At 38.2% G+C, this 19,217-nt stretch overlaps 1 protein-coding gene across 2 annotated transcripts in view; it reads right to left on the bottom strand.

Annotated features, from left to right (window-relative positions):
* Positions 1 to 3,522: 3,522 nt before the first annotated feature.
* Positions 3,523 to 19,217, bottom strand: part of LOC141517492 (uncharacterized) — a 61,263-nt gene continuing 45,568 nt past the window's right edge. The window contains exon 6 of one of the 2 annotated variants that reach the window (XM_074228537.1): positions 3,523 to 3,707. In XM_074228537.1, the coding sequence (XP_074084638.1) occupies positions 3,576 to 3,707 (132 nt within the window). In that variant the 3' untranslated portion in view covers positions 3,523 to 3,575. Of the gene's footprint in view, positions 3,708 to 18,480; positions 18,631 to 19,217 lie in introns of those variants that run through there. The other variant, XM_074228536.1, reaches the window with a different exon arrangement.

A 19,217-nucleotide genomic window follows, 5' to 3' on the forward strand; every position in this document is an offset into this window, starting at 1 on the left:
TATGCTGTACAACTCAGATTTTTTTTTTAAGAAAATTACTTTTAATGAACACTTGTTTTCTCCCTCTCTATTTTGTCTGTTTTTTTACATCATACTTTAAACTTGGGCTAAGACCCACGTTATTTTTTCGAATGAGATTTAGGAATTTTAGAATTCCTTCATTTGACTGAGGAATTCCCTCAGGGCCTAGAATAGGTAGTACAAATGGGGGTAAAAGGAATCGCATAACTCATTTTTTTATTTCCTAATTTGTAAAATGAAAAAGTTGGAGCTAATTCCTGAATGCTATTTTAATGTGCTAAGAATTCTCATAACTTAAGTTGCAAGGCATTTTGTGAACATTCTCACAAATTCAGACTTTTGTTCCTATTTTGGATTCCCTTTTGTGAGAAATCTGCTGTCAAGTTGAGTTCATTCTCAAAAGCATCTGGATCTGTGCCCTGAGGACTAATTCAAGTGTGGAAAAGTGTGGTAGGTCTTGTTGGAATCTTGACAGTGGAAAGCAGGTGGTGATTGGCATTGTCTTCATGCAAGAAACTGTCCAATTAATAACTGAAAGCTTCTGGTTTCTTGGGACTCTTCCAACTAATGTTTTTGATGGTTAGGTCTCTGATTTCACTCATCATGTAATATTGAGGAAATTGTTTAACCTCTGAATTCAGCTTAGTCATCTCTAAAATGGGATGGCACATTCATTCAGAATGATTGTGAGGAAAGGGCTTGATAAATCTACAAGTGCTTTATGTAAATGCAGATTATCACCAGAAAAATTCAATCTAGGTGCCTCCACCTCCTTAACTTTTTTAATATACACCAGATAAAAGTTAATTCAGGTCTCTATAGCCTGGAGAGATGGCGTTTAAGACTTTTTCCTCAGGTGACATTTGCATCGAGGGGCCTTTTACATAAATACTTATTTTGTATATGCTGAAATGTGGACCAGATTCTGAATAAATAAAATATAGGAGACAAATGTCATCTGAAATCTATCTTGTGTAATAATTTGACGTAGCTGTAGTTCAGTGCTCTTAAGAAATGAAAAACTAATTCTGAAAAATTGGTTGTCGAATTAAAATTGATAAAAATACAATATTTAGGCTAGCATTGAATTTTTGCATGGGTCAGAGATTATCTAGAATTGTAGTGATAGGAATATTTACTTGACTTTGTATAATCACAAGAATTTTATTTTGTTGGGTGAGGGAAAGGTTAGTAAAAAATAGCTTGGGGCAATTTGAACCAAAGCTTCAAAATTAAGTTGTGTTTAAAGGAGTGAGTTTTGGTATTGTAGTTCTTCTTTGAATTGTTTGTGTTTTTCTAGCATACTGGCTTATCTCCTAAAACTCCAGAAGTCTTTCTACTTTTACCTTCGACAGATGGTACTGGATATGGTGACCTATGAGTGACCGTAGCTATTGATAGTTGGGGAGGTCTCCTTGAATGTCTTGATTTTTGTGGAACTAGATCAGTGTATCTTGTAGAATTCTGGTATATGGTGAATTGGGTAGCATCTTTCAGAAGGGGTGAAGAGTAAAGACACGTCAAAGTCGCAAGTGTGTCACTTGGAAAACAATGGTACATGGAGATCAGTCACAGGAGAATGGCACCTCTGAGGGCTCTTTAAATTATTTAAAAATATTCCCCATCACATGGCTAAAATTTTTTTTTTGTATTCTTTTTTAAGAGTTCTAGATTCTTTCCCTCTGCCCTCTGAGATGGAAAGCAATCTGATAAAGGTTATACATATGCAATTGTATAAAACACTTCCATATTCATTTTGAACAAGAGCAAGAAAAAATATAAATCTAGTTGTTGTAGTGAGACCGATGGGTTTTGGAGGCTGAATCTAATTTTTAGAGCAAGCCTACTTTCACAATCCATTTTCTCTAGATTTTTGAAATAAAAATCATTTTTATAAAAGCAAAAGGTTAGGTACTGTGAATTTATCCCTATTGACTGTTAAAAAGTTTCTTTTAATGTCTTAATCTGAAAATGTTTAATACATAAGTACATATTTCTCCTTTTATAAGTTCATGTGCTAGGGTGTGCAGAATACCAGCTTGGGACTGAATTCTATCTCCCATTACTTGTAGATAATCTGAAAAGGAACCCCCCCCCCCCCAGGTAGATAAAGGATAAAGCTGTTTCTCTGATAGGAGGAAACTTTGAGCCCAAACTTGCACAGAATTCAGAAGACAGTGGAAACTGGGAGAGGAGTTTGACCAGGGGAAGTAATATGAACTCTTGATAAGTATGCCAGGAACATGTAGGAGCCCTGAAAGGGGGGGGAGTTTGGAAGTTGTGAGCCACTAAGCTTGAATGATGGTCTATAGGGGCTTAACAAATTTACTTTGCTCCTTCAAACAACAGCCCTGAGGGGTAGGTAACTATTATCCTCATTTTACTGTTATAGTCAAATTTAAAAAAAATAAGACCCATTTTCCACTTGATAAATAGCCAGAGGATAGTTGTTTTTTTTTTGCAAGGCAATAGATTAAATAACTTGTCAAAGGTCACACCTAAGACTGCATTTGAACTCTTGACTCCACTGTGCTACCTCCCTGCCCCAAACATACTTTTTAAGAAGTGATCTCTAGTCAGTACTGAGTAGAGAAATGCAAATTAAAACAACAAAATTACAGTGTCTCACGAGAAATGGCAAATGCTAGAGAGGATGAAGGGAAGATAAGACACACTAATGGTGTAGTTAAACCATTCTAGCTTTTTTTTTTCTGACTGTTGCCTCCCTTACTTCATCATCTTCTCATCCCCTTCTACTTTCCGGTTTAGGTAAGCTAGATTTCTATAACCCAACTGACTGTGTGTGTATTCTTCCCTTTTTGAATTTCAGTCTGTCATTCCAGAATATCCACTCAACCATTTTCCCTTCCACTGTAAAATTTATTCCTTTCATACCTCTTGTGAGAAATAACTTTCTCAGCTATAATCTCTACCTTTCCTCTTCAAGTACATCCCTCTTTCTCGCCCATCCTTTCTTTTAAGATCACCCCAACATGATCAACCCACACTCAAAGTCTCTTCTATGTAGTTAGAATTGGAATTGGAACTAAGCCTAGAGGGCCATAAAACATGATTTCCTTTGGCCCTGCAACAGCTGGGTCGGTCTATATTCCAAAGATATTATATCTCTATGTACAATAGAAATTGAGGTGATGCCCTTCATTTAAGGAATGTCTCAAGTTGTGTATGATTGTGATGGAATACTATTATGAGAAATGATGGGGGTGAGGTGGTGTTGGTTCAGAAAAACATGGCAAAGCTATGTGAACTGATGCAAAGTGAAGTAACAGGAGATCATTTGTGCACAGTAAAAGCATGTCATCAAATTTGAGACTGCAACTGATCAATACAGTGATTCAGGACAATTTCTAAAGGAAGGTTGAAACGATTTGAAATATCAGGGTTGACATTTCAAAACTCACCTTTCTCAAAGCTCAAAAGGTGTTAAAACAGCAGAATTGAAAAAGGATGCTCTAATCACTGGACTACAAAACTTGCCAGTCGTATTTTAGCTATTTATTTGGGGTGTTTTCTTGGGAAACATTTTTTAAGGTTCAAACTGGAATAACATTTGTACCTATAAGAATGATGATGATGATTATGAAAATAGAAGATATAATGATGATGATGATATTGTAATTTCTCCACCACATCTTAGATGCCTTTGTTTTTTGGAGTGCTTTAGTCTGAAATGAAAATCATAAATAGGGTTAGTGGTTTTTCTAGTAACCAGACAAAAGGTATCTCATCATTAAAGAAGGCATTTCTAAAACTCAAAGGAATATTCTATGAAACAATGACTAACTCAAGCTTGGTCTTAATATTATACTTGCAGAGTTTGAATGACTCAGATCCCATTTTGTACACAAACTTTAGCCATCTATTCCCTCTCAAATTCACAAAGTCTATTGTGTATGCTAAAAATATGCAATATGCTACAAAATATCTTGATTCATTTAATATATACTATGAGTATTAGTGCAGCACTCCAGTTGCCAATAAGGACAGGGTTCAACATAGAGGGAACACTTATGTACTTTTTTTATTCATTCATTTGATTATCCTGCTATTTTTCATGCATGTCCTTGATAGCTCTTTTATGCTATATTTAGACAAAATCTGCATCAGTATCTGTACATACCCCTTGTACAACTTTTCACCCATTTATAGGCAATTTTTTTAAAGGGACTCAAGCTGTGGCCTACAATAACCTTTTCAAAAGTCTTCTGTTAGGGCAGAGTCAACATTTTCTTCCAAACAACATTAAAATAGTGCCTCAGATTAAATTGTGGAATGACAAAGCCAACGAAAGACCAGGATGAGACGTTTTCTAGCCTAAGACAATTTAGGATGTCAGCAGAAGAAATCTGAGAGCCAAGGGGGTGGGGGGGGTGGGGAGAGGGAAGTGGGAGGAGGAGAGAGGAAAAGACCTTAGAGGTGCCTGTGACAGTGTCAGTAGCATCTTTGAGTTTTCTGAGACCAGTGATAGAGAACAGATAAGACAACTGGCCAAAGAGTTTACAGGGGGCCCTTTGCCGCCACTGGGTGTAGCTGATGCTGACTGGTCTATTGCCCCTTACTATTAAGGGTTGCTGTTTCAAGTCAGAGAGGAGCACTTGCTTTTGTGGCAGCAGAGGAACAGTGGCCCTTCCTGGGTAGAGAGCAGAATCACACTATTTTGATGGTGCCAAAAATTTGCAGATCTTCAAAAATAACTCTGAAAGGCATAAAAAACCCCAAAACTTGGAATAGTGCCTCCCTGCTTCAAGGTAAGCAAAGCCTAATTTAACATAAAATTCAAAGTCAAGAGATAGACTGGGGGTGGCTAGGTGGCGTAGTGGATAAAGCACCGGCCCTTGGAGTCAGGAGTACCTGGGTTCAAATCCGGTCTCAGACACTTAATAATTACCTAGCTGTGTGGCCTTGGCCAAGCCACTTAACCCCATTTGCCTTGCAAAAAACCTAAAAACAAAAAAGAAAAAGACTGGAAAAATGAGAACAAAAAAAGAACCCATCCATAAAAAGCTACTAGAGTAGCAAAGGAGACCAAGACAAACTCGGAAGAAGATGGCAATGTGAAAGTAGAATGCAAACTGGACATAAGTCAACAAGCTAGGTGTAGGAGAGAAAAAATTGGGAAAAGAAATACGTCGCAAAAGAATAACTTGGCAAAACAGCTAAGAAAAGAACACGAATTGATCAAATGGTAAAAAAAAACATTCACTGAAGAAAAGAACCTCAATAAAAATCAAAATTGGCCAACGGAAAAGGAGGTACAAAAGCTTTGAAGAAAACCATTTCTTAAAAGAGTGAAAGCTGATGACTCCATGAGAAAGGACATGATTAAGTCAAAAGAATGAAAAAAAATTGAAGGTGAACTATCTCCTTGGGAAAACAACTGACCTGGAAAATAGATAAAAGAAATGATTTAAGAATTATTGGACTACCTGAAAGCTATAATCAAAGAAGGAGCTTAGACATTTTGTTTTTTATTTATTTTTTTTTTGCAAGGCAATGGAGTTCAGTGGCTTACCCAAGGCCATGCAGCTAGGTAATTAAGTGTCTGAGGCTGGATTTGAACTCTGGTACTGCTGACTCCAGGGCCAGTGCTCTGTTCACTGTGCCACCTAGCCGCCCCTGAACATATTTTAAAAACATTAAAAAATGACCAATACCTCAGATCCAGAAGATGAAATAGAAACTGAAAGAATTCACCATTTATTTCCTGAAAGATTGCTTAAAAGGAAAACTAGGAATATTATAGCCAAGATCTAGAGCTCCTAGATCAAGGAAAAAACTGCATGCAGCTAGAAAGAAACAAATCTAAATACAATGGAACCATAGGAACACACAAGATTGGGTGACTTCCATGTTAAAGGACTGGAGGGCTTAGACTGATTTTCCAGAAGGCAAATCTACCCAGTAAAACATTTTAATTCAAGAAAAAAAGAAAAGAAAATTTAATGAAATAAAAGACTTTCAGACATTCCTAATGAAGGCTTAGCTGAATGGAAAAGTTGACATTCAAAGACAAGACTGATAACAAGGTGAACGTGAAAGATCAATCATGAGACTATATCAATAATTCCTATATGGGGAGATAGTCCATATAACTTAGCTTTATCATTAAGACCATTAGGAGTAGACTACATAGTTAGAAGATGAGTGAATTGATTATGTTGGGGTGATCTTAAAAAATGGATGAGAAAGAGGGATGCACTTGGAGAAGAGGAAAGGGAGAGATATAAGAAAATTATCTTTCACAAAAGAGGCATGAAAGGAAGAACTCAAAGTGGAGGGGAAAATGGTGGAGTGGGTAATGCTTGAACCACATCCTGAAATTGGTTCAAAAAGGGAAGAATACACACCCACAATTGGTTGGGTTACAGAAATCTAGCTTACCTAAAGTAGGAGAAGGGAATAAGAAGATGGAGTAAGGGAAGCAATGGTCAGAAAAAAAACCAACTTTTGTAGATAGGATAAAAAGAAGGAAGGATAAACAGAAGAAAATAGCATGGAAGGAAATTCAGAGTTAATAATCATGATTGTGATAACTGGGATGAACACCCATTAAATAGAAGTGGGTTGCAGAATGGATTAAAAAATGCAACAATATGTTGTTCATAAGCATACTTGAAACAACACACAGGGTTAAAATATGGGGCTGGGATTGAATTTTTATTAGCTTTAGCTGAAAAAAATGGGTAGCAATCATGATCTCAGACAAAGCAAAAGTAAAATCAGACTTAATTGAGATAATTAGGACAACATTTTCCTAAAAGGTACTGTAGATGATAAAGTAATAAAAGTTTTTTTTTAATAGCAAGTTTTTGATTAAGGCTTTATTTCTCAAATATGTAAGGCATTTTCAAATTTATAGAAAAATAAGTAGCATTCCCAGTTGATATATGGTCAAAGGATATGAACAGGCAGTTTTCAGAAGATGAAATCAAAGCTATCTATAGTTACATGAAAAAATACTGGGGCAACTGAATAGATTACTGGTCCTGGAGTCAGCAGGACTCAAGTTCAAATCTAACCTCAGAAATTTACTAGATGTGTGACCCTGGGCAAGTCACTTAGTCCCAGTCCTCTCTAAATCATTATTGATTAGAGAAGTGCAAACAACTAAATGGAGTACTATCTTACACTGATTGAGAGTGGTTAACATGACAGAAAAGAAAGATGCTAGAAGGAATGTGGAAAAATAGAGTCCTTATGGCACTACTCATGGAATTGTGAACTCATCTAACCATTCTGGAGTACAGTTTGGAGCTATGACCAAAGGGCTATGCATACCTTCTGAACCAGCAGTATTACTACTATATTGTATCTTATGAGATCAAAGAAAAAGTACAGAAATATGTATAACAGCTAGCTCTTTTTGTGAGAATAAAGAATTGGGGAACAAGTGGAATGGCTGAACAAGTAGTAGCATATGATTATGATGGAATACTATTATGCTATAATTAATGTTGGAATGGTAAAAAAAATGAACAAACCTGGGAAGACTTTTATGAATTGATGCAAAGAGAAGTGAGCAGAACCCAGGCTCATTGCACACAATGATCAACTATGTAATACTTTGCTCCTCTGATCAACACAATGATCCAAGACAATTCCAAATGACCTGTGATGAAAAATGTTATATACCTCTAGATGGAGAGGTGATGAACTCTATGAGTGTGAATCAAAGAATTTTCTCATTTTCTCATTCTTTTTTTGATGTTATGGCTAATATGGAAATACATTTTCAAAGATTTTACATGCACAATATATTGCTTGCCTTTTCAGTTAGGGTGGGAGGGGGCAGGCAGGTGGGAGGCACTTAGAACTTAAAAAAAAATGTTAGAAATCAATAAAAACAAAAACAACTTCTGCTAAGGTTTCTGGCCCTTATCCCCTTCATGGCCTTTGGGCTAGGGGAGGGCTGAGCCCACAGGTTCAAGCTCTGTCAGTAAGGAGTGTGGAGTCTAACCATGGTCACCTGAGTGTTGCTCTGGGGTTTACAAGGTAATTTACAGATATTGTGCCACCTTCTCACTATCACTTATTATTCCCACTCTCGGTTGAGAAGATGGGGCTGAGAAAGAGTCAGGGCCACACAGCTAGGAAATCTCGGCTGAAGATCTGAACTCGAATCTTCCTGTCTCCATTACACTGCCCTGAAAAGGCCCTGAGTTGCCTCTAAAAAGGGACTTACACAAATGGTCCAAAAAAAGGATATTGAGATATTGTGCTGCTCTAGCAGCTAGAAAGTTTTCACAGGCAAACGAGAAGAAAAGAGGTTACATGAAACCAAGTAAAAAGGTTCCACGCGGAGAGGTGGGCAAGCCCTCATCTAGGTGCTGCTTTACTTTGGGCCTTACATATTTGAATGGTCTAAGTTGATTTGAATGGGCAAGGAGGCTAACCGTTGCAGTCAGCCTAAACCCTTTGACTTTTGGATCAGGGAACACTCCTTCACTTGGTACATGAACCGCTTTGGCAGGTAAGCCAGAGTGGCTGCAATGCTGGGTAGGGAAATAAAATCTTTTAAACTCAAGATTATGCCATGCATGTGGGGCAGCTAGGTGGCACAGTGGATAAAAGCACCGGCCCTGGAGTCAGGAGTACCTGGGTTCAAATCCGGTCTCAGACACTTAATAATTACCTAGCTGTGTGGCCTTGGGCAAGCCACTTAACCCCATTGCCTTGCAAAAACTAAAAAAAAAAAAAACAACCCAAAAATCAACCAAAAGATTATGCCATGCAGTCAGAAAAAATAGCCTGTGTAAGGATTTAATGTCTCATTTATTCTTAAAATCACCACCCTTCCTTAATGTCTTTAATCTATGATTCCTGTAAATGACCTTACCTTCAGGATATTGCACAGAGTTCATGTTATTATTTCTCCCTCATTAAATTATTTGTTGTGGGTATATGCATAATTCACACAGCTGAATTACAAATATTATATTTAGTAAAATAATTAACAATATATAGAAATCCATTACTATTAGAAATGGAAGTATTACATAGGCTTTCACCAATAATATAAAAAATATGAGTATAATATGATTTAGGAATACATGGAAGCTCCTTGAGGGCACAGAAACAATATCTTTCCTTTTTTAAAGAATTCAGTTTTTATTTTCAGGTCAGCATTTTCTCCTCACCATTTCTCCCCTTCCCTCTTTCTTACCACAAGTCAGACAAAGCTTGTGTACAAATGTATATATTCAAGCAAAACAAATTCCCATAGTCACCATATCTAAGGAAAAAAAAATTCATTCTGTATTGTTGGCTCCATCGGTTCTATCTGGAGGTGGCTATTGTTTCAACAAGAGTTTTCTGGAATTATGGTTGATCCTTGTGTTGATCTGAGTTTCCAAAGCTTTTAGAGTTGTCTTTACGTTATTGTATAAATTGTATAGATAAATGTCTTTTCTAAATTCTGGCTTGGCAATGTTCTGTACACAGCAGATACTTAATTTGTATTTGCTGAATCAGTCCATGGGAAGAAGAATTAGTTGGGAACCTATGCCTAAACCCTTATTTTTCAGATGAGGAAACAGTTGTGGAGAAGGTAGGTGCTGCCCGAGATCTTCCCAGTGGGAGATAATAGAGCCTGGATTCAAATGCAAGTCATTGACCTTCAAGACGGCCCACTCTCTGCTTCATTGGCCTTTACAGAGACTTTGACAAGTTAGCTGTAAAGGGCATTAATTTCTTTCCCATCAGGGTTCCATTTTAAAGATGTCTTTTGCAACTTTTTTCTCATCTTATATGTATGATGGCTTCAGGTGAGAATAGAGAGGTGGGAAGATTGAGGACCCACAGGCTAGGGTTGGGTCCAAGCTCAAGAAATAGAACTATCATCAGCAGGTTGAGTCTGAGGAGGGCCATTGTCAACAGGACAAGAGAGAGAAAGTGAGTAATGACAATAAGTATATGGGGCTTTAAAGTTCACAAAATTCTTGTGTGACCAAACTCATTGGATTATTGCAAGCAAAGTATCATGTCTATTTTATAAACAGGAAACTGAAGCTCAGAGAGAACTTGACTCCAAATCCATGGGTCATTTGACTACCATTTTTTGCCTTTCCATAATACATTACAGAGAAGTAGAAGAGTTCATTTCTCTCTTCCTATAGGATATGTTAAGGTTTAACTTAAAAAGCAAGGCTGGGAGGAGAGATGGAGAGGGCACTTGAGGTATGGAAATGGAGGCCATACGTCAGTGTTGTCAACTAGCTTTGTGGACAGCCCTACAAACAAATCCCAGATAGGCATTAATCCACCACACTGCTCCTCCACTGCAAATGAAGACTGTGGGAGCAGTGGATAGAGCATGGGACTTGGTCAGAAAGAGCGGAGTTCAAATCCAAATTCAGACACTGACTACCCACATGACTCTAGGAAATTAATCTCTCTGAAAAAGAGATCAATTTCCTCTCCTGCTTCTTTTTTTCTATTGTATTTTTTTTATTTTGAATTTATTTATTTATTTATTTATTTTTATCTTTTGCAAGGCAAGGGTTAAGTGTCTTGCCCAAGGCCACACAGCTAGGTAATTGTTAAGTGTCTGAGGCCGGATTTGAATTCAGGTACTCCTGGCTCCAGGGCCTGTGCTCTTATCCACTGTGCCACCTAGCCGCCCCTAATTTTGAATTTTTTACAATTTTTCCCCTAATCTTACTTCCCTCCCCTCAACCCCCCACAGAAGGCAGTCTTGCTAGTTTTTACATTGTTTCCAGGGTATACATTGATCTTAGTTGAATGTGATGAGAGAGAAATTATATCCTTAAGGAAGAAAAATAAAGTATTGTGTCTGATTGTTGCATTAACGGAATGAGCAAGTCCATCAAGATGGGTCATCATCCCCATGTTGCTGCTAGGGTGCACAATGTCCCTCTGGTTCTGCTTATTTCTCTCAGTGTCAGTCCATGTAAATCTCTCCGGGCTTCCTTGAATTCCCATCCCTCCTGGGATGGGACACAATAGTGTTCCGTCACATACCTATATCACATTTTGTTAAATAATTCCCCAATTGAAGGACATTTGCATTAATTTCCATTTCTTTGTCACCACAAACAGCTGCTATGAATATTTTTCTACAAGTGATTTTTTTCAAATACATTACTAAAATATTCTTGTTTAAGAGTAAACAATACCCCCCCCAAATATAGACCCTCATGAGAAATAAAGTAAAGAGAGAAAAAAATGTGTTTCAGTGTGTATTCTGATACTATCAGCTCTCTCTTGGGTGGATCACATTCTTTATAAGTCCATCATAAAAGGTACTTAAATAATTTTGCACTGTTGCCATTGCTGATTGTAATTCCCTCCATCCATTCCTCCCCACTACCATATATTATATTTTCTCTCTCCTTCCACTCTGTCCCTCTTTTAAAATTTGCTGTAGGGTAGCTGAGCAGTGCAGCGGACTGATCATCACCCCCAAACCCACATACCACCCCGAGACCCAGCAACCACTCAGCCCCATGCTTCTGGACAGGCCACCCAATCCCAGCTCCTTGCAAGAAGTAAAAAAAAGAAAATGTGTTACATCTGACTATTCTCTCCTATGATCTACCCTTTTCTCTATCATCCATATCCCCCCTCCCCCCCTCTTCTTTTTACTCTAGATGTCTATACCTTATTGAGTATGTATGCTGTTTCCTCTCTGAGCCATTTCCAATGAGAGTGAAGGTTCCCTCATTCCTCCTCTCCTTCCCCTTCCATATCATTGCAAAAGCCCATTGTAAATATATATATATATATATATATATATATATATATATATATATATAATATGAAATATCTTAGCCTATTCCACCTCTCCTTTCTCCCATTCCCCATACATTTCCCCTTTAGCCATTGACTCCATCCTTACAATATATTAATATCTTCAAATTTAGCTCTCTTCTGTGCTTCATCTATAAAAGTTCCTTTTACCTGTTCTATCAAATGAGAAGTTTCATATGAGTATCATCAGCATCATTTTTCTATGCAAGAATACATGCAATTCATCATCATGTCCCTCATATTTTACCCTTTTCCCCTGCTCTCTATGCTTCACCTGAATCCTTTACTTGAAGGTCAAACTTTCTGTTCAGCTCTGGTCATTTCAACAGTAACATTTGAAATTCCTCTGGTTCATTGAAAGTCCATCTCTTTCCCTGGAAGAGGATGTCCAGTTTTACTGGGTAGTTGATTCTTGGCTGCATTCCAAGCTCTTTTTCCTTCCAGAATATTATATTCCAAGCCCTACGAGCCTTTAATGTAGTTGCTGCTAAGTCCTGTGTGATCTTGACTGCAGCCCCACAATATTTGAATTGTGTCCTTCTGGCTGCTTGTAATATTTTCTCTTTGCCTTGGGAGTTCTGGAACTTGGCTATAATATTCCTGTATCTCTTTTTGGCGGTGATTGGTGGATTCTCTCCATTTCTATTTTGCCCTCTTCTTATAAAATATGAGGGCAATTTTCCTGTCTGATGTCTTTAAAAATGAGGTCAGGGCTCTTTTCCTGATCATGCTTTTCAGGTATCCCAATACTTTTTAAATTATCTTTTCTGAATCTGTTTTCCAGATCAGTTGTTTTTTTCAATGAGATGTTTCACATTTTCTTTTAATTTTTCATTCTTTTGGTGTTGAGCTATTATATCTTGATTTCTCACAAAGTCAGCTTCCTTTAGCTCCATTCTACATCTGAAGGATTTGTTTTCCTCAGAGAGCTTTCTTATCTCCTTTTCCATCTGGCCAATTCTGCTTTTTAAAGCATTCTTCTCCTCAATAACTTTTTGAACTGTTTTATCCATTTGACCTATGCTGGTTTAACATGTTATTTTCTTCAATATTTTTTTGGATCTCCTTGACTGAGCTGCTGACTTCTTTTTCATGTTTTTCCTGCATCTCTCTCATTTCTTTTTCCAGTTTTTCTTCTATCTCCCTTACTTGATTTTCAAAATCTTTTTTGAGCTCTGTCATAGCCTGATCCCAACTTCTATTTTTTATGGAGTCTTTAGATGCAGGAGCTTGTACTTTCTCATCTTTAAATTGAGGAAGATTCTTGGGATCATAGACAAAGAATTTCTCAATGTTGTTCCTCTTTTTTCTCTGTTTACTCATTTCTCCAGCTTGTGCCTGGTTTTGGGGTGATTTCTGTGCTTCTGTGTATTATTGGAACACCCGCTTTGGGGGTTTTTTTTGGGACAGTGCACTGGAACCTTTATTCCTCCAAGGCCTGTGCTTTGATATGTTAGATGACCATAGGTGCTCCCCACTGCCCTGGAACTGTGAGGAGGGGCCCTGCTATCTTAGTATGGAAGGCCAAACTGCAACCTGGATCTGAGTGTGGGCAAACAGCAGAGTCCTGCCCCAGGGAGTGCAGAGAGATTTCTGCAGTCTCCCCTGACCCCCTTACCATCTGTGGGCTGTGCTCTGGAGGTACAGCCTGGTTTCCCCAGATTCTCACTGCAGGTTCTGTGACCAGTGCTCCTCATTCCACACATTCTGGTGTGGCAGAGTTCTCTCACAGCCCCTTCAAGCTGTTGCTGGTGATCCCTGGGCTGGTCTGGACTGGGCTGTGCTGTGGTCATGGCTTTTTTCCAACCCCCAGTCCTGGTGAGACACACCTTTCCTGTGGAACTTCTAAGTTATCTTGGACTGGGCAAATGTATCACTCAGTCTTTCTGTGTCTTCTGCCTCTCTAAATTTTGGCTAGAGTCATAATTTGTTGACTTTTGGAGTTTTGGGGGGGGAAGGAATTTCTGGGAAGTGCTGCTTTCACTCTGCCATCTTGGCTCCACCCCTCCCTCCCTCTCCTGCTTCTTAAAATATTTTTTTCTCATTCATTCCTTCCTAGTTTCAGAGAAAGAGCTGACTTGCTTTCTATCTGGTAATCAATCCTTCTCTCTTATGTGCCTTTAATCTCTCCTCCACTGGTCCCTTTCCTCCTGCCTCACCTCTCAAAAAAACCTCTTCCCCTAAGCCTCACTTGCCCTGATGCCCATCCCTCTCCTCTCCTTCAGAGCCACAATCTTGGACAAGTAGCCTGGGTCTAATGTTGGCTCTTTCCTTAACCTCTCAAGCCCCAACTTCCACCTCCATTTTTCTATGAATGCTGCCTTCCTCAGTCTTGATGCTTCGTGGTCCTTGGCCCTCTTTCTTGATGCTCTCACTCTTCTCTTGGTGGTGAGGAGGAAGAACATCCTGGGTGGCTCTGGGCCCAAGTGGAGGAAGCATGACTCACTGGGAGGGAGAAAGGGATTCAGCTGTCTGGGCATCCAGGACAACATCTACAACCTCAACTGCTGGTCAGTCAGTCACTATTGATGAGTACCATGCCAAACACTGAAGATCCAAAAAAGGGCAGCAAGTCCCCACCTGTGCAGAGCTCATCTTCTGAAGGGGAAGCAACACACCCAGACTGTAACTCCCCCTATGGAAAGGAAGGTCAATGTGCGGGGGAGCCTGAGCTGATGGGGTCCATCAAAGGGGAAGGCAATTGAGAGAACTGGGACCCCACAACCAGGATGTGTGGGTCTGGTGGGACCCAAGAGGGAGGCAAATGCTGCTGGCACACAGGTCCTAGTTCTCAGCTGCTGGGACTTCCTCTACTGGTGCTATGAGTTCATGTATATATGGACAGGAATGAGAGCTCTGGGATTGGGAAATAAGAGATACCTAGAATGACTTGGTCACTGATAAGGGGCAAACCCACTTCCTCCCTTCCTCCCTCACTCCCTCCCTCCATAACTCCCTTATTTCCTCTTTATTTCTTCCTTATTCTCTCCCTTTCTCTTTCCCTCCCTCTTTCTTTTATCTTTCCATTGTCTTTCTTTTTTTCTTCCTTCCTCCCTTTTCTTTCTTTCTCTTTCATTCTTTCTATCTCTCTCTTTCTCTTTATTTTCTTTCTTTTTTCTTCCTTCTTTCCTTCCTTTCTTTCCACCAGATCATAACTTTTGAGTAAGAAGGATCTTCATTTCGCAGATGAGGATGCGAAGGCCCAAGAAGATAAATGACTTGGATAGGATCATATAAGTCACAGAGAGGCAAGTTAGAATTTGAACAGTTGTTCAAATGTTCAAAAAAATATGTTTTATATGAATATTTAATTTGTCACTTGCAAGAGAGAAAATCTGAATGCCCCGAGAGGAGAACTAGAAATTCAAATGTCTTTAGGTGAGCCGGTCTTTTTGGGTAAGCAGAGAAGTGTGTAAGTGCTCTTAGGTCCTTTTTCTTTTCTGATCTTTCCTATGTCTTTAATGAATCCTTCTTGGTTTCACTCTTTTCTCTCCTCCACCCTTGATGATTTCTCAAGTCTTTAGTTATCAGCTCTCTTCAGATAAGCATCAGACTATTATCTCTGGCCTAGCCCTCTCCTCTGAGCTCCCTTCTGATGCAAGTGTTGGTGACCAGCCCTAGTAAGCTTCCAACTGCTTGACCCCCTCTAAGAACAGTCTTCCTGTCCTGACTTGCTTGCCCCACCCATCTTCCCTGATGCTGACATATGAATCTGATCATATCACTCCTCTACTGCAATCCTACTGGGGAGCAGTTCCCTCTTTGACTGGGCTTGGAGGGCCTGGACAATCTAGGGCCACCTTCCTCACCTTTTCTCCTCCTCTCCCCCAACAGGTACCCTCTGCTTCAACATCTCCTTGGACGCAGTGGGAACTTTGCCTCTCTGTGCTTTAGCACCTGCTGCTCTCAGATATGAGAATATTCTGTCTCATCTTTTGCTCTTGCTTTGTACTTAATACTTTAAAGTCCATCTGAACTTAGTCATATGTAAACATCTCTGCATAGAGGGAAGCCACATTCTCAGCCTAATTTAAAAAGTCACATAGGAACACTGGAAATAGAAGCTGCCTCTTTATAAAATATCTGTGAGTCCACTCACTGAGACAAACTCAGGAGGTATTTGAATACAACTGCAAAGTAGACTTTTCAGAACTAAGAGGAATACATAACTGGGGAGATATTAATTGCTCTTGGTCAGGCCAATTTGATAAAATAAGTAATAAAAACAGTAAGTTAATTTACAGATCTAGTACCACATCCATCAAATGACCAAAGAGTCATGGAACTAGACAGAATGATAGCATAATTAATTTGAGGAATAAAGATTATGAATCTAAAGTTATACAATGAAAAAAAGGAACAGTATCTAGCAGTAGTAAATCTCAAATCATACTACAGAGCAATAGTTGTTAAAATTATTCTGCTTTTAAAAATAAGAAACACTGATTAATGGAATAGATTTGATAAATAAGGACAAGAATCAAAGATATTTTAGTATGTAAGTAGGATATTTAATAATGGGTTCATGATTCCAGGTTTGAGAAAAATTATGGGGAGAAAATTGAAAAGCAGTCTAGTAGAAATTAAGTTTAGACAAATATCTGCAACCATATTCCAAAATAAGTTCCAAAAGAATACTATACCTTAATTGAAAAGGTCTTTTTATAAATTAGAGGAGAAAAGAAGGAGACATCTATCATAACCATGGCTATGAGAGTAGTTTTTGATCACAGAAAGATGATCATAAAGATAAAGAATAAATGAACAATTTTAATGAAATTTTTTTTGGTATTCTATACTTGTCAAACACCAATCAGCCACAACATTTCCACATGTGTCTGTAGTACCCTCACCTCAGGTAATCTTGAGTGGTTCCCTGATATTGAATGCTAAATACATACAACACAATACATATGATTCCTGAATGGCTTGGAGACTCCTGAATCCTTGATACTGTATACTTGTGAAGAAACTTTGTAGAGAAGTGGAAGTTGCGGAAAGAGACTACAAGAGGGGGGGAAAGCATGAACTTTTAAAATTTATTTTAATGTAATTTTTTAACCAATAAAAGTATTTTTTCTCTGTCTTCCTCTACCTTCTACCACCATACACTTAAATGTGAACTACCCCCCCCCCAAAAAAACCCTTTGTATTTCACCCTGTCTCTCTCCTCTTCTCTCCCTTGGTGATTTCTCATGTCTATCTATCTTTAGTAAAAAAATCTAAACTAAACTCTTGAAGCATATGTGCATATCCAATCAAAATGTATTCCCTCACTGGCCATATCCAGAAAGCATGTCTCTCAATCTGTAACCTGAGTCTATAACATCTGTCGGGGGTGGGTCACAAAGACACAGACTTTGAAGGTTAGAAGAGAAAGAATTGTTAATAACTTGGGATTTTTCTTTTGTGAATGTCTTATTCATATCTTTGACCATTCATTTATTATGGAATGTTTTTTATTCTAATATATTTGAATCTATTTCATATATATTTTAGATGATCTCTTTTAAAAGACAAATTTCCTACAAAGTTTTCCCCCAGTCAGCTGTTTTCCTTCTAATGTTACCTGCACTGATTTTGTTTGTGCAGAAATTTTTCTATCTTATGTAATAAAATTGTTTCTTTTTTTCTCCCATATTTGAACAAGAATTCAATAGCTGCAAAAGTTTTCCTGCATCACTAATTGTTTTAGGATGTGACATTTTACTGACCCTCAAGACAACAAAGATGGAAAAGCAGCCAGGTAAGATGGTGTATGAGGGGAGAACCGTGCTGGCAGTGATACAATTGTGAAGTCATTAAGAGACAGTTATAGGGGTGGCTAGGTGACACAGAGGCACCAGGCCTGGAGTCAGGAGTACCTGAGTTCAAATCTGGTCTCAGACACTTAATAATGACCTAGCTGTGTGACCTTGGGCAAACAACTTAATCCCATTTGCCTTGCAAAAAAAAAAAGAGAGAAACAGTTATAAAATGTTGAATGATTAATATGGAGATGTGTTTAGCATGGTTATACATGTAGAGCCTGTATTAGATTGCTTTCTGTCAGGGGGAGGGGGGAGGGAAGGAAGAAAAAAATGTGAAATCCAAAACCTCGCAAAAAAAATTATTATTGAAAACTACCATTGCATGTAGTTGAAAAAGTAAATAAATAAAATATCATTACAAATTAGTTGAGGGGAGGGAATATACAAGAAGGGGTAGGAAAAAAATCTTGAACATTATTGATATCCCAAAAAGATGACCAAGAAAAAAATTTGTTACTATCAACTTATGTGTTTACTTTCATCTACATAAAATTTTTAGGAAAGTCATTTATATGAAAATCTAGGGCATTCTCAATGAGGACATATTAATAGGGAACAATTAAGCACATTGCAAGCAGTATTCAGTAGTGAATTATTATCTTTAAAAATCTCACAGTTGACTGAAAGATGAAGAGAATATAAGATCCCATTGCTTATACTGTTTTGTTAGTTGCAAAAAAAAAATTCTATTTGGCAGAAGAAAACACCAACTTACAAGTTTATTTACATCAACATGACCCCCATCCATATATCAAGACTATTCAGGATTTCTTTAAAGATGTAATATCAAAAATGACCTTGGTCAGTGACCTTCAGATATAAGCTCTGGGCACATGAAACTCAGGACAATGAGATATAGGCTCACCAAAAGAATTCACCAGTGTGATGGAGGAGATCCCAAACAGATTCTAGGTAGTGGAGAACATTCTTGTGGATGTTCTCCAGATGCTTCCATTTTGCAGATGAAATTACATTTACTATATCCATCCCCAAGATCTTGCAGAACTCCCTAAAAAACATCTATAATCACTCACTGGAATCTGGCTTGTCCATTCACACACAGAAGACCAAGTAGATGAATGTTTATTAGAGCTAGATGATACAGTGATGAATTTTTGGGGTAAGGAAGAAAAGTTCAAATCCAGCTTTAGACACATTTGTAGAATGGCTATTAAGGATCTCAAACAGGCATGAAGCAGATCTAGCTGATGGATTGTTTCAAACAGGTGTGTTCCTTCACTATCTCCAATGCCATTGACCAGCTGTGGGGAACAGAGTTGGAGGTGATATTGAAACCTCACCAGTGTCTGCTATCTTCAGACACCAGTAGCTTAAGTCTCTGCCAGCTCTCCCTTGGTTTTCAGAGGTGGGGGAAGGCTGAGAGGTTTACAACAGCAGCATATAGAGTACCAAGTTTTTATACCATCATCTGACACCATGGAAGGTAAGATTTAGGTTAAAAATGCTTTAGTTTTAAAAAATTATATTTATTGTATTGTATTTATGGTACTGTAGATTTCATGTGTTATGGAAAATGAATATTGTATGAAATCATTTTTTATTGAGATATTAATATAAAAGGTCACAGAATTCTAG

Source organism: Macrotis lagotis, chromosome 3, assembly GCF_037893015.1.
Source record: "Macrotis lagotis isolate mMagLag1 chromosome 3, bilby.v1.9.chrom.fasta, whole genome shotgun sequence".
Lineage (NCBI taxonomy): Eukaryota > Metazoa > Chordata > Mammalia > Peramelemorphia > Peramelidae > Macrotis > Macrotis lagotis.